Genomic DNA, 16,012 nt, shown 5'->3' with positions numbered 1-16,012 from the left:
TCTCTTAGCTTTTGCTTGTCTGTAAAGCTTTTGATTTCTCCATCGAATGTGAATGAGGTCCTTGCTGGGTAGAGTAATGTTGGTTGTAGGTTCTTCCCTTTCATCACTTTAAATATGTCGTGCCACTCCCTTCTGGCTTGTAGAGTTTCTGCTGAGAAATCAGCTGTTAACCTTATTGGAGTTCCCTTGTATGTTATTTGTCATTTTTCCCTTGCTGCTTTCAATAATTTTTCTTTGTCTTTAATTTTTGCCAATTTGATTACTAGCATCTCGGCGTGTTTCTCCTTGGGTTAACCTGTGTGGGACTCTCTGCGCTTCTTGGACTTGAGTGGTTCTCTCCTTTCCCATGTTAGGGAAGTTTTTGACTATAATCTCTTCCAATATTTTCTTGGGTCCTTTCTGTCTGTTTTCTCCTTCTGGGATCCCTATAATGTGAATGTTGTTGCATTTAATGTTGTCCCAAAGGTCTCTTAGGCTGTCTTCATTTCTTTTCATTCTTTTTTCTTTATTCTGTTCCGCAGCAGTGAATTCCACCATTCTGTCTTCCAGGTCACTTTTCCGTTCTTCTGCCTCAGTTATTCTGCTGTTGATTCCTTCTAGTGTATTTTTCATTTCATTTATTGTATTGTTCATCTCTGTTTGTTTGTTTTTTAATTCTTCTAGGTCTTTGTTAAACATTTCTTGAAATTTGCCTCCATTCTTTTTCCAAGGTCCTGGATCATCTTCACTATCATCTTCACTATTCTGAATTCTTTTTCTGGAAGGTTGCCTATCTCCACTTCATTTAGTTGTTTTTCTGGGGTTTTATCTTGTTTCTTCATCTGGTACATAGCCCTCTGCCTTTTTATCTTGTCTATCTGTGAATGTGGTTTTTGTTCCACAGGCTGCAGGATTGTAGTTCTTCTAGTTTCTGCTTTCTGTCCTCTCGTGGATAAGGCTATCTAAGAAGCTTGAGCAAGTTTCCTCAAGGTTACTGGTCTTGCTAAGAGCAGTTTTAGTGGAGTAGTGGAGATGAAAGCTTGATTGGAATGGAAAGAGAGGCTTACCCCAAATAAATATAAGTGTCCGTGGCTGTTTGAGAGTGGGCTTTGCTTACTCTCACTCTGAACTGAGAGAACCTAGCACTGCCCAGTCCTCCCAGACTGCCTGGATCCCTCATTCTGCAGTAACAAAACCCCCTATATCCTTTATTTGTTTTGGCTCTGCTCCTGCTCTTAATTGACCTATGGCCTTCTGTCGGGTCACCACTTCCTTACAGCCTCAGAGCCTGCTGTTTTCCCTTATCCCACTTACCTTAGTTTCTGGAAGACGGGAAGAGCACACTCCTTCCCCAGTGTCATTTCTAAGCTATTATTCTTCTACCTTTGTATCAGAATCCCTGCTTTTTTGAAGCTAATGCTGCATGACCTTTTCTCTCCATCCCCTTCCATGTCTCCTTATCTTTGTCATCTGTTAGCCTCCACATCTCCCAGCCCCAGCCTCAGTTATTAATGCATCTAGCCTGTATCTTTTTTCTACCCCAGTGATTCTCAAGGTATAGTCCCAGATCAGCAGCTGTCAGCAATACCTGGGAACTTGTTAGAAATGCACATTCTTGGGCCTCACCTCAGAGTTAGTAAACAGAAATTCTGGGTGTGGGGCCCAGCAGTCTCTTCTTTTAACAAGCCTCCAGGTGGTTCTCATGCACATTCAAGTTTGAGAACTACTGATTTACCATAAATCCTGCTGTTGTTCTGTGTGACTTCAATGATCACGTGGGTTATGTCATCCTCAGGTTCTTTGATCTTGTCACCTGCAGTGACCTTCATATCCGTTCCACCTCCACACCCACTACCAAGGAAATGACCCTGGGGATGCCCCGTCTCTGAAATTCTAAAGTCCTGTGTTCTGCTTTCTGACCGTAACCTCCTATCCTTTTGGCTCTCCCAGTCTCTTCCACCCACTATCAGTTCAGTCTCCATCCTTCTTCATCCCCTCTTCAGGCTAGGCCTTACTGTAAGTCATTTGAAGTATTATCCTTCTGCCAAGACATTTGGCAGGATCCCAGCCCTGGGTGGATGCTGCAGTCTAGCTTTTCTACCCTATCTGGATAACAGAATGCCATTTCAGGAAATCGTATAACAGTATAGATTTGGCACTGCTGCAAATTCACTCGCCCTCTGAGGAAAGCCTTCCTGATCACCCTGTTTAAAACTATAATACTTCCCCCACTGCCGACCCTCGCTAACCTCTTTTCCTGGCTTATTTTTTTCCATAGCACTTATTACTATTTGATGATACTACTTATTTTCATTATTTATTTGTTGATTGACTACCTTCCACCACAAGATAGTAAACTTCATAAGGGCAGAAGATTTTTGTCTGTTTTGTTCACTGTATACCCTTAGTGTCTAAAGAGTGTCTGGTACATGGTCAGTTCCCAGTAAATATTTTTGAATAGTGGTCTCCAGCTTAGCTGGCTTTCAGCACTGCCGTTTTCCCTTTATATGACCTTGGGCAGCTGTCCCTCCCATTTTCATCTAAGACTATTCCAAACCTTTTCCACACTTATTCATACCTTCCTAACATTGATCTCTCAACCCCAATAGACCTCCTTGCCTCCTACTTCACTGAGAAAGGGGAGGTCATCACTGAGAAAGGGCATAATTTTCTCAACTTTTTGCTCTCTCTAAGCAAACTCAGAGACATCTGTGCCTGTTACTCCTTTTCTTTCATTCTGAGATCTCTTTTATTTCCTTTCATCAACCTTTCCACATCTACTACTCCAAGTTCTCAACCTGAAGCTCTTCCTGAGTCTGTCCTGCCCTCTAAAAGAAAAACTTGCCCCATACGGGACCTCCCAGTAGTGTTGCTTTCCTTCCATTCAGTCTAATCAAGAGTCATCCACTCTGGGGCTTCCCTGGTGGCGCAGTGGTTGAGAGGCTGCCTGCCGATGCAGGGGACACGGGTTTGTGCCATGGTCCGGGAAGATCCCACATGAGCCCATGAGCCATGGCCCGTGAGCCATGGCCGCTGAGCCTGTGCGTCCGGTCCGGAGCCTGTGCTCTGCAACGGGAGAGGCCACAACAGTGAGAGGCCCGTGTACCGCAAAAAAAAAAAAAAAAAAAAAAAAAAAGAGTCATCCTCCACTCTGTGTCCTTTTCCCTAATCTGATTTCATGTCTCAGTCCTCTGGCATCATCACCACTTGACTCAGAGCTACTGGTAAGGTCACGAATGACTCAGTCCTTACTGTTATCCTGGACTTCCCTTTGAGTTGGACACAAAGGGGTCTTTTCTGAAATGTAACTTCCTTGACTCCTTTGTTACCACACACTTCTGGTCCTTCTTGTTCTCCTTGACTGTTCCTGTTTATGTCCTTCACTATTCTCTTCCTCCACCTCTTTCCTAAATGTTGGTGTTACCTAGGGCTTTATCTCAGCCCTCTCTTCTTACTTGATAAGGCTTCATTGGGAGATTACAACCAGTTCTGTACTTTCAAACCACTACCTCTGGGCTGTACTGATTTCTAAACCTTTACATCCAGCCCCTAAGCTCTGCCATAGGCCTTAGACTCACATAAATAAATGTGATGTCTGACATATGCTTCAGACTCAGCAAGACCGTCTTGAACACGTTGATCATGCTTACGTTGTATTAGCTTTTTAAAAACAGCTGCCTTACCTTAAATAAGGCAGCTTACTAAAGTTGATAGGTTAATTTACCTTTATTCCCACCATCCAGATATAATCAGCTTTAACCTTTTAGTCTGTTTCCTTAAAGAATTTTTCAATGCTCAGTTTTACATAGTTGAAATCATATAATAAAAATAATCTTTATTCTTTTATTGCTTATTATAGTGTTATATTTTTCCACTCATTAAGAAATCTTTGTAAACCTTATTTTAAATTAATATATAATATGCCATAAATAGATATGCATTAATATTTAAACAATCTCTATCTCCCCCCCTTTTTTTTTGCTGATATATTTTAAAGTAAATTCCAGATATCAGGCTATTTCACCTTCATATACTTTTAGGTTACATCTATTTAAAAAATATGGCCGTTTTCTTACATAATCATAGTGCCGTTATTGTGCTTAACAAAATTAACGATAATTCCTTGAAATCATCTAATACCTGGTCCACAATTGAATTTCCCTGTTTGCCTCAAAAATGTCTTTTTACACTTGGATTTTTCTTTTATTTTTTTGCGGTACGCGGGCCTCTCACTGTTGTGGCCTCTCCCGTTGCGGACCACAGGCTCCGGACGCACAGGCCCAGCGGCCATGGCTCACGGACCCAGCCGCTCCGCGGCATGTGGGATCTTCCCGGACCAGGGCACGAACCCATGTCCCCTGCATTGGCAGGCGGACTCTCAACCACTGCGCCACCAGGGAAGCCCTACACTTGGATTTTTCAAATCAGGATTGTTTTAGGTTTTGTTTTGTTTTTTTTTAAGACAGTTATTTATTGGTGTATCTGAAAAGTTTGTAGTGCATTCTCCAGACAGGTCTCTGTTCTTCTGGTTTTTTAAGTGGGTTGTCACCCTCTTTACTGACATACTATCAAAGTAAAAGTATAGAGAATATACAGTCATGACTGGGGAATGATGGAGAAGCCCTAGTGGGAGAGGGCCTAGGATTGAAGAAGAGCCAGTGGTCAGGATAGGGCTGCATCCAGCATGGACAAGAGTCTTGCACCTGAAATGTGATAGTTCACTAGCAGAGAGCTATTCCAGAATAGTACCATGTTTTACGTATGTTACACGCTTAGATAAAACTGAAATGTTGGTGAAAGAATTATACTGTTTCTCTTGCTAGTATGTTTCTAGAACCTTTTACTATTATTTATTATTTTCATTCATTCATACAACAGGTATTATTGAGTACCTTCTATGTGTAGAGTTAGGAAATAAACAAGGTAAAATATATGATAGACTTAAGTGGTGTGAAGAAAGATAAGGGAGATAGGGAATGCTTAGGGAGTGGGTTACAGTTTTTTTGTTTTTTTGGGGGGAGGGGTGGGTTCCAGTTTTTAAAGTGTGGCCAGAGACTGCCTCATTGAGAAGACCACATTTTTAAAAAATTAATTAATTAATTAATTTAGTTTTGGCTGTGTTGGGTCTTTGTCTCTGTGCGAGGGCTTTCTCCAGTTGTGGCGAGCAGGGGCCACTCTTCTTCGCAGTGCATTGGCCTCTCACCGTCGCGGCCTGTCTTGTTGCGGAGCACAGGCTCCAGACGCGCAGGCTCAGTAGTTGTGGCTCACGGGCCTAGTTGCTTCGCGGCATGTGGGATCCTCCCAGACCAGGGCTCAAGCCCGTGTCCCCTGCATTGGCAGGCAGACTGTCAACCACTGTACCACCAGGGAACCCGAGAAGACCACATTTTGAGTAAACACCTGAAGCGGGTGAGGGACTGAGCTGTGCAAATGTCTGGGGGACAGTATTCTAGGCAGAGGGAATAGCAAGTTGTAAAGACCTTCCCGCAGGAATCTGCCTTCCAGTTTAGGGCTGGGAAGGAGGCAATGTCGTCTCAGAGTGGTGGCCTAGGGAAAGAGGAATCACAGATGAGGACCGGGGGCCAATGAAGGCCATTGTAAGGACTTTGGCTTTTACAGGCATGTGATGTAGGAACCATTGGCAAATTCTGAGCAGAGGAGTGTATCATCTATTAATAATTTGCATTTTGACGGGCTCCCTCTGGCTGCTGTGGTGAGAATAGACTGAAGTAGGGAGACTAGTTAGGAGGCCATTGTAATAATCCAGGTGAGTGGATAGTGGCTTAGACCAGAGTGTTAGCAGCAGAGGTTGGATTCTGGAAATATTTTGAAGGTAGAGCCAGCAGGGTTTGCCGACATACTGAACATGGGATGAAAGAGACAGCCTTTGGAAAGGCTGCGATTTGTCAGCTATTCAAAGTTGACAGCTTTGGAAAGGCAGTAATTTGTAGGCTATTCAAAGTTGACAGCTGTCACCACATAACTAAATGTACGTGCATCCTAGTGGTCAAATTTCACCATGACTGGACTTAGAAACATCACAATAGTTCTTCATTAACAAGCAATAAACTAATGAATAAGAGAAACAGTAAAATAAAAAGACAGTCCTCAGGGTAAAAATTATGGTGTTCTCAGGTGGGTTCCGTACTACTTCACTTTCTGTGTTCTTAATTCTAACTCAGTTCTATTCTGGAATGGTCAATAGGCATTTTCTATAAAATTCACCACAAGTATAATTCTCACAGACTATTCCTCTGCCCCAATCAGCCTCACATATAGATGGCTCAGACTTAATCTCACTCTCTAATGAGCTCTCACCTAACTTACTGCTCCAGAATCTTCCACATGTAGCATGGTAACTGGTAGGAAATACAATTGACTCTGTTATTCAGAAATGTTAACCTATGCAGGGTAGGGTATCCCTACTTTTTTTTTTTTTTTTTTTTGCGGTACGCGGGCCTCTCACTGTTGTGGCCTCTCCCGTTGCGGAGCACAGGCTCCAGACGCGCAGGCTCAGTGGCCATGGCTCACGGGCCCAGCCACTCCGCGGCATGTGGGATCTTCCCGGACCAGGGCACGAACCCGTGTCCCCTGCATTGGCAGGTGGACTCTCAACCACTGCGCCACCACGGAAGCCCGGGTATCCCTACTTTTAAAAGAGAATCTAAGTCTGATTCTTCGGCTTTTATGATAGAATTCAATTTTATGATGTGTTCATCTGTATCTAAAGCAGGTAATTTCCTTTTAATCAGTCACTTGCAGTATCTTTATTCCAGGCTTTCTCCAGAGGGAAAGAGCTATCCCAGAAACTACTAAAGCCTAAAACTTTCAAAGGAGAGAGGTTATGGAGCAGACTAGATGATACTCGTTTATTCTTTCATCCATTCATTCAATAAATATTACTGAACGTTTGGTATATGCTAGGCATTGGATATACTACAGTGAGCAAGGCAGACGAGCCTCTGGTCCTGCCTTCCAGAGCTTACAGTCTTGATGTTGTGTATTTCTTTTGACTTTGAACTGGACAAACAGAAAGTAATCTTAGGGAGCTAATATTATGGAATGACTAAAATGTGAGCTTTTGAGTCAGATGGCGATGAGTTTGAATTTTGATTTTTAAATTTCTGGTTATATGATCTTAGGTAAGTGCTTTAACTACTTTGAGCCTCAGTTTCTTCATCTATAGAATGGTATCTCTATTATATCCTTGTTAAGAGAATTAAATATGTGTAAAGTGCTTTAGCACAACACTTGGCATGGTGTATTTAAGGTTAGTTGTTTTATTCTTATAACTTACTTGGACCTTATAACAAACAAAATAGTATTGTGAAATAAATGCTAAAAATATGGACTCAAAAAAAACATACACACACACATACTCTCAGGTCTGGGTACACTTGGGATTTAGAAAGATTTTGCTGAGATCGTATTTGAAGGAAAAGTCTGGAAGTGGGTGAAGGTATTGAAGAGTAAATCTGGGAGGATTCTTAGGATGTTATACGCTGGTCTCTCTCATAGATGCTGAGCTTCTGGAGCCAGAGACTGTGTGTCCCTCAGTCTAGTAATCCTACCATGGGGCTTGTGGTAGGCATCAAGCCTGTCTTTCTTGAGTGAACAACCAAAGACTTTCAGGGCATCTACTAGAACCATCTCACCACCATGGGTTGTTGGAACGTGTCTAGGCTTAGGTTTCTTGCACCTGACCACTGTAGCTTCACGAGCCCTTCCCTAACCTGAATCCATGAATGTGGTAGATGCAGAGCCTTCCAGATTGAGAGGGCAAGGCAAGGTGCTACAGCATGTTTCTCCTGTGAATGCTTAAGCCGTGTGTTACAAGGGGCGTTTGGCTATATTCTGCTAGAATCCTGGGCAGTTTCTTGGGAATGTTTCCTCAATTGTGGGAATCCCTACCTGAATGTCTGCTTCCTAAGTCCTCTACCTCAGCATATTCCTGCCCCTTCCTGGTCTCAAACTCTGAAGAGTCACCTTGCTCAGAATCAGACATCCCTTAAAATGTCTACATTTGAATTCTCCTCTCAAATGCCTTGCTGATCCTTGGTTGACTACGGAATGATTTTCTGTGTTTCAGTTTATCTGTTTTGTTTTTTAAACAGGTTCTTTAATTGAACAGCTAACCACAGAAAAATATGAGTGCATGGTGTGCTGTGAATTGGTTCGTGTCACAGCCCCAGTGTGGAGTTGTCAGAGCTGTTACCATGTGTTTCATTTGAACTGCATAAAGAAATGGGCAAGGTCTCCAGCGTCTCAAGCAGGTCAGTCATTTCTCTCTTCTGAATAGTTATTCTTACTCATTAGATATGTTCAGGTTTTAAACTTAGCTTTAAAAATACTACTTAATTCCTCTTAAGTGTTTTATCTGTGGGGAGAGTATGTTGCCCTGATCACATATTTTGATCACATATGTTGCCCTGATCACATATTTGGTTTAAGCTATAAATCTTAAACCAGCTAAGCATAACAAATTAAAATATACTTAGGGTACAACAAAATCAGTCACTTTTACTGAAAATGGTAGCTTTTATCCAAGTAGCATCTATAAAGAACGATTTTTTTTTAATTGGGGTATAGTTGATGTACAATATTATGTCAGTTTCGGGTGTACAACATAGTGATTCACCATTTTTAAAGGTTATATTCTATTTATAGTTATTATAAAATATTAGCTATATTCCCTGTGTTGTACTATACATCCTTGTAGCTTATTCATTAGAAAACATTTCTTGTATAGTTTGCTTTAGAAAATTTATAGAAAACAATGTTTAATTTACCCTTAGGATTTGGAAGTTGCTTTGCCTTTAACAGATCTTCTCCATAGTATTTTGTGGGCTTTTCCCAAAGTATACTAGTATTTAGGGATAATGCAAATGTTACTAAAAATATGCTTTCTGAACTTTGGCTCTTCTAATTTAAGACATTTGAGTTTTCCTGCATGTACTCAAGTATCCTACTTTTTTTTTTCAAACCAAGATTCAGATGCTTACTTTGATATTAAAAATAATAGAACACTGTCCCACAAAATGAAATGTTAATTTTATGAAGTGATAGAGGTGTTAACTAAGACTGTGGTAATAATCATATTGTAATATATAAATGTATCAAATCAACATGTTGTGTACCTTAAACTTACACAATGTTATACGTTAATTATATCTCAATTTTTAAAAATGGAATGAAATGGATACCCACTGTATTCACGATATGAGGTCCTTATAATTATAAGCCTAAATGCAATATTTAAGCAAAGAATTCAGTATTGTGAATTTGTTTCTTAAATGTCTGATATCCTTAACATGGAAATTACTACTGCTGCTTCAATATTATGGCTTTCCATAGATTTAAAAATTCTTAAATTACATGTGCTTTTGTAAGGAAATTATTTTGATTTCCTCTCATTTTTCTTGACAGATGGCCAGAGTGGTTGGAGGTGCCCTGCATGTCAGAATGTTTCTGCACATGTTCCTAATAACTATACTTGTTTCTGTGGTGAGTTTTTTTGCATACACTGGAGTTTCTTTCACTTTGCTTATTGTACCTCAGTTCCCAGCCCTGGAGAGGCAGTGTGCTGGGCATGTTTTAGAAGTCACTAATAAGACTTCAGAGCTACAGGAGTTTGTAAGACATCACATGCATGTGGTCTGTCACACAGCTAGAGTCACAGGCCTTTGTGTTCTTGGCAGACTGTTCTGGAGGTGAGCCTTCTCATCATGCCCACCAGGTCTCCTTGATCTTAGTTTAGATCAGAGCTGACCAGATGGCAGAGGTGGATACAGACATGGGCTTCTTCTCATCTCTAATGGTAACAGCTTTGAAATTCTGGATTTGAGCAACATGAGTAAAGAGTAATGGTGAAGTGTACTTTATTTTAATCCAAGAAATCAGTCATTGTTCTTTATAATAAAGAGAGATTTTCTGTAAACCAGCATTGCAAACTATCCTTGTGCCCTCCCTCTTTATGGAATACTTCTTCCTGGTTTTGCATAGGTCAGTTCTTCCATGTGTTAGGAAAAAAGCTTTTCATGATCCACATGCTCATCTGTTGCTAACCTATTTCCTGCGTGTCTTTTTTTTTTTTTTTTTTTCCCCTCTTTCCTGCCTGTCTTTTAATGGGTAACCTTTACCATCTGGCTGTCGATTTTTCAGATTTTATTTCTTAACCATTTATCTCCCTCCTTGAACCATTGCATTTTTATCTCTGTCCTCATTACCTCACTGAAACTTATTCAGAAATCATCAATGACCCTTTCCTGACCAAATCCAGGGCTGATTTATAAATTCTTAACCTTTTTGTCCACACAGCAGCCCTTAATGCTTTTGACCATTCACTTCTTGAAATGACTAGCTCTTTCTGTTTCTCTTCTACCTGTTCTCCTTATTTTTCTAATTTGCTCATATTTCTCCTTTCCTGTTACTTAACTGCCAGCTTTCACCAAGAGTCAGTCACTGACCATCAACACTTCTAGACTCAATCTCTTTGTGAACTCAGCTATCTACAGTGTTCTTCCCCTTCTTTTCTTTAAATCTCATCCACTGTGTCATTCAAGATCTGACCCCAACTGTCTGCTTCCAAAGGAAGCTTCCCCTTCCTTATCTCCTCTCCCACTTTGGCCACTCTTATCCAGAATCTGTTGGTCCTGTATGTTCTTTTGCCAAAATCTGACCCTTAATAGATACTGAATTAGTATTAGCTGAAGGAATGAATATTCTTGAATGTACTACTGGAAAGGCAGCATGAAACTGGAAGCAAGAGATCAATTGAAAATTGGACAAATAAGACCAATACCCAGGCTTAATTACCTTATTTTTAAAGGATTTTTTAACATGAAGCATCATAATGAAATTTAAAATCTTGTTAAAGCCTTCACTGACAAATTGGATATGAGACCCTAAGAAGGCAGAAGAATGTGGGGATGAAGGTCACGATGATTTGAGTGAGGTGGAATGGTGTGGGAAGGCAAATAATGGCCTGATTTTACCTGAGAACTTTGCCCCACTCTGCTCTTCAAGGAGACCATTGGTCGGGAATTCCCTGGCAGTCCAGTGGTTACGACTCTGTGCTTTCACTGCCAAGGGCCTGGGTTCAATCCCTGGTTGGGGAACTAAGATCCCACATTCTGCAAGCCACGCAATGCAGCTGAGTAAAAAAAAGGAGACCATTGGTTTAATATACTTATTGTGAGCTTATTAATGTAACAGATACCATGAAGAAACAGAGAAGAATGAGACTCTTTACTGACTTCCCAGAGCTTACAGTCTAAAATTTAAGACACAATTAACTTGCTGTTCTACTACAAAGTCTGTGGGAGATCTTTGGGGTGAGTTTGACTTCTGGCTGGAGGATTAAGAGCTTTCCTGAAGGAGGTAGAATTGAACCAGGCTTGAAAACTAGGTTTAACACCAAGAAGTCTTAGGATCTGCTGGGAGAAGAGGAAGTCATCCAGTTATGGAGCCCAGGGTCTATGAAGATGGAGGAGTTCGAGATGACTGGAAAGGTAGGGCTGACTTCTTCATGCCAGGCCTAGATATTGGGACTTCATTTGTCAGGTGCTGGGAAGCCACTGAGGGCATTAGTGTGGTTTTTTTTTTTTTTTTTTTTTTTGCCGTGCCAAGGCATGTGGGATCTTAGTTCCCCAACCAGAGATCAAACCTGGGCCCCCTCCAATGGAAATGCAGAATCCTAACCACTGGACTGCCAGGGAATTCCCTGATTCTTTATGAAGATTAGTCTGGTGGCAGTGAGTAGAGTATTCTGGGACCTAAACAGTTTGGGGACTTAGAGTAACCCAGATGAAGAATAGTAAAAGTCTGCAATGGGTTTTAGAGTGGGACAGAAAGGAAGGGATATAAGATTTCAAAGGTAATCATGAATTAACAGCAGTGGGAAAGGAAGGAACCCAAATGTGACTCCAAAGTTTCATGCTTTTGGAAATGGTGATACCAAGAACAGAAAAGGGCAGGGCAAGTGAACCAGGTTTGGTGGGGACAATGAGTTCAGTTGGAGTTGGAGTTGAAGTGTTGAGTTGGAGGAGCAAGACATCCAGTGGAAGATGTTCTCCAAGGAGTTAGGAATGTTTGAAGAAAGATCAGGAATTAGGGAAGATAGTCACAGGTGAGAGCAATAGATGAGATTCTAGTAGGTGAAAGGGTAATGGGTGAGAAGGAGTCTAATGCAGAACTCTGGCAGATGAAGGGAAAAAAACATCATTGAGAGTCAGGGAAAAGAGGTTGGGCCACTGAGAGATGGTAGGAGAAAACCTGGGCACCGCATTGGAGCAAGAAAGCACAGAGGCAGGGGAGCTATTCTAATAGTCTAGAGATGAGGTTCTGGCCAGTAGAGAGGAACAGCAGGAGTAGAGGGGGAGGTGAGTTGTGAGATACACTATGTAGGAAAATTGACAAGATTTGGTGACTAAATAGAATAGAGAAAGAAAAAGGAGGATGCCTCTAGTTTTTGAGTTTGTGTGACTCTGACAGTGATGGTGTCACACAGATAGGGAACCCTGGAGAGGGTGGAATCTAAGAGGGAAGATGCTAACTTTGACTGTAGATACATAGGCAATTTGAAGTGACTGTGAAACCCCAAGCACAGATGTTCAGCAGACGGTTGGACATGTAGGACTGAAACTGAGGATTCAGGGCAATGCAGAAAATGTAGATTTGGGACTCATCGGCCTTTAGATGTATTGAACCGCACAGCATGAATAAGATTTCTGAAAGAGACAGACAGGAGAGAACAGCAGAGACCAAGGACTGGGAACAGGCTTCATTTAGGGTGTAAATTGCCCAAGTGAGGATGAATAGCTCAAGGGCAAGGAGCAGTCCCGCGCCTCAGTTTTACTCATCCTGCCCCTGCACTAAGTTCATGGAATAGGCTTACTAAAATTTGTGGAGTGACATTGATTATAAAATTATAACCCTGGAGGGAACTTTCCTCAACATAAGAAAGGCCATATATGGCAAACCCACAGCCAACATCATCCTCAATGGTGAAAAACTGAAACCATTTTCACTAAGATCAGGAACAAGACAAGGTTGCCCACTCTCGCCACTCTTATTCAACATAGTTTTGGAAGTTTTAGCCACAGCAATCAGAGAAGAAAAGGAAATAAAAGGAATCCAAATCAAGAAAGAAGTAAAGCTGTCACTGTTTGCAGATGACATGATATTATACATAGAGAATCCTAAAGATGCTACCAGAAAACTGCTAGAGCTAATCAATGAATTTGGTAAAGTAGCAGGATACAAAATTAATGCACAGAAATCTCTAGCATTCCTATACACTAATGATGAAAAAGTGAAATTAAGAAAACACTCCCATTTACCATTGCAACAAAAAGAGCAAAATATCTAGGAATAAACATACCTAAGGAGACCAAAGACCTGTATGCAGAAAATTTTAAGACACTGATGAAAGAAATTAAAGATGATGCAAATAGATGGAGAGATATACCACGTTCTTGGATTGGAAGAATCAACATTGTGAAAATGACTCTACTACCCAAAGCAATCTACAGATTCAATGCAATCCCTATCAAACTACCACTGGTATTTTTCACAGAACTAGAACAAAAAATTTCACAATTTGTATGGAAACACAAAAGACCCTGAATAGCCAAAGCAATTTTGAGAAAGAAAAACAGAGCTGGAGGAATCAGGCTCCCTGACTTCAGACTATACTACAAAGCTAGAGTAATCAAAACAGTATGGTACTGGCACAAAAACAGAAAGATAGATCAATGGAACAGGATAGAAAGCCCAGAGATAAACCCATGCACATATGGTCACCTTATCTTTGATAAAAGAGGAAAGAATATACAGTGGAGAAAAGACAGCCTTCAATAAGTGGTGCTGGGAAAACTGGAAAGGTACATGTAAAAGTATGAAATTAGAACACTCCCTAACACCATACACAAAAATAAACTCAAAATGGATTAAAGACCTAAATATAAGGCCAGACACTACCAAACTCTTAGAGGAAAACATAGGCAGAACACTCTATGACATAAATCACAGCAAGATCCTTTTTGACCCACCTCCTAGAGAAATGGAAAAAACAAAAATAAACAGATGGGACCTAATGAAACTTCAAAGCTTTTGCACAGCAAAGGAAACCATAAACAAGACAAAAAGACAACCCTCAGAATGGGAGAAAATATTTGCAAATGAAGCAACTGACAAAGGATTGATCTCCAAAATTTACAAGCGCTCATGCAGCTCAATATCAAAAAAACAACCCAATCCAAAAATGGGCAGAAGACCTAAATAGACATTTCTCCAAAGAAGATATACAGATTGCCAACAAACACATGAAAGAATGCTCAACATCATTAATCATTAGAGAAATGCAAATCAAAGCTACAATGAGATATCATCTCACACCAGTCAGAATGGCCGTCATCAAAAAATCTACAAACAAAAAATGCTGGAGAGGGTGTGGAGAAAAGGGTACCCTCTTGCACTGTTGGTGGGAATGTAAATTGATACAGCCACTATGGAGAACAGTATGGAGGTTGCTTAAAAAACTACAAATAGAACTACCATATGACCCAGCAATCCCACTACTGGGCATATACCCTGAGAAAACCATAATTCAAAAAGCGTCATGTACCAAAATGTTCATTGCAGCTCTATTTACAATAGCCATAACATAGAAGCAACCTAAGTGTCCATCAATAGATGAATGGATAAAGAAGATGTGGCACATATGTACAATGAAATATTACTCAGCCATAAAAAGAAACAAAATTGAGTTATTTGTAGTGAGGTGGATGGACCTAGAGTCTGTCATACAGAGTGAAGTAAGTCAGAAAGAGAAAAACAAATAACGTATGCTAACACATATATATGTAATCTAAGAGGGAAAAAAATGGTCATGAAGAACCTAGGGGCAAGATGGGAATAAAGACACAGACCTACTAGAGAATGGACTTGAGGATATGGGGAGGGGGAAGAATAAGCTGTGACAAAGTGAGAGAGTGGCATGGACATATATACACTACCAAACGTAAAATAGATAGCTAGTGGGAAGCAGCCACATAGCACAGGAAGATCAGCTCTGTGCTTTGTGACCACATAGAGAGGTGGGATAGGGAGGGTGGGAGGGAGGGAGAAGCAAGAGGGAGGAGATATGGGGATATATATATATGTATAACTGTTTCATTTGTTATAAAGCAGAAAGTAACACACCATTGTAAAGCAGTTATACTCCAATAAAGATGTTAAAAATTATAACCCTTTTATGCCTATATTTTAACTTTAGAATAGGCGAGTTCCTACTATACTGGGGGACTTATGTCCTTTCCATTTCTTACTGCCTCTCCCCTCCCCCCATTGCTCTCTTCCCTTATTCCCTCTTTCTGATCCTTACAGTAGATATTCCCATATCAATTCAAAGACCCATTTACAGAAAGCTTATCTTGTAGGTTTTGTTTAAATCTTAAATTAAATGTGTCCATTAGTCAAAGTGGCATTCTCATCAGTAAAAATGACGATTTGTCTTTTCCAGACAATCCAGAATTTATCATACTCAGTGAAGCTTTTGATGAGTAGCATTACATTCACCTTCTTATTTTAGGACAATGTGTTTATTGAACTAACGAACACCATCCTGATGTTTCATGCTGTCTGGCTATATTGTATTATTTCATCGAAGTCTAGGATGCAGTTGAAGTTTATACCATTGACTCTCTTATTTGATATGTTTTAGGCAAGGTAAAGAATCCTGAATGGAGCAGAAATGAAATTCCACATAGTTGTGGTGAGGTCTGTAGAAAGAAACAGCCTGGCCAGGACTGCCCACATTCCTGTAACCTGTAAGTTGGAACACTATACTCCTGGAGGTTGCTGGTGAACATGCTTTGCTTGCGGCTCTCAGTACACATATCTGGTTAGCACGTAACAGGACTGGGTGAGGGACAGTGTGGTATCATTTACTGAGCACTTGCTTTGTGCCAGGTACTCTGCAAAAGTTGACTCGTTGAATCCTTACAACAGCCCAGTGATGTATAGATATTTA

At 40.7% G+C, this 16,012-nt stretch overlaps 1 protein-coding gene across 11 annotated transcripts in view; it reads left to right on the top strand.

Annotated features, from left to right (window-relative positions):
- NFX1 (nuclear transcription factor, X-box binding 1) overlaps positions 1 to 16,012 on the top strand; it is a 105,506-nt gene that overhangs the window by 13,145 nt on the left and 76,349 nt on the right. For all 11 annotated transcript variants that reach the window (XR_012332235.1, XR_012332233.1, XR_012332231.1 and 8 more), the window contains 3 exons: positions 8,094 to 8,252; positions 9,406 to 9,483; positions 15,704 to 15,809. Coding sequence is in view for 6 of the 11 variants with exons in the window: in XM_073805651.1 (XP_073661752.1) it covers positions 8,094 to 8,252; positions 9,406 to 9,483; positions 15,704 to 15,809 (343 nt within the window). In the remaining 5 variants the exon portion in view is untranslated. The remainder of the gene's footprint in view (positions 1 to 8,093; positions 8,253 to 9,405; positions 9,484 to 15,703; positions 15,810 to 16,012) is intronic.

The sequence above is a fragment of the Tursiops truncatus genome, chromosome 6 (genome assembly GCF_011762595.2).
Source record: "Tursiops truncatus isolate mTurTru1 chromosome 6, mTurTru1.mat.Y, whole genome shotgun sequence".
NCBI classification, from domain to species: domain Eukaryota; kingdom Metazoa; phylum Chordata; class Mammalia; order Artiodactyla; family Delphinidae; genus Tursiops; species Tursiops truncatus.
The sequence above is the reverse complement of the archived record's forward strand: the minus strand, read 5'-3'. Positions and strand labels throughout refer to the sequence as shown.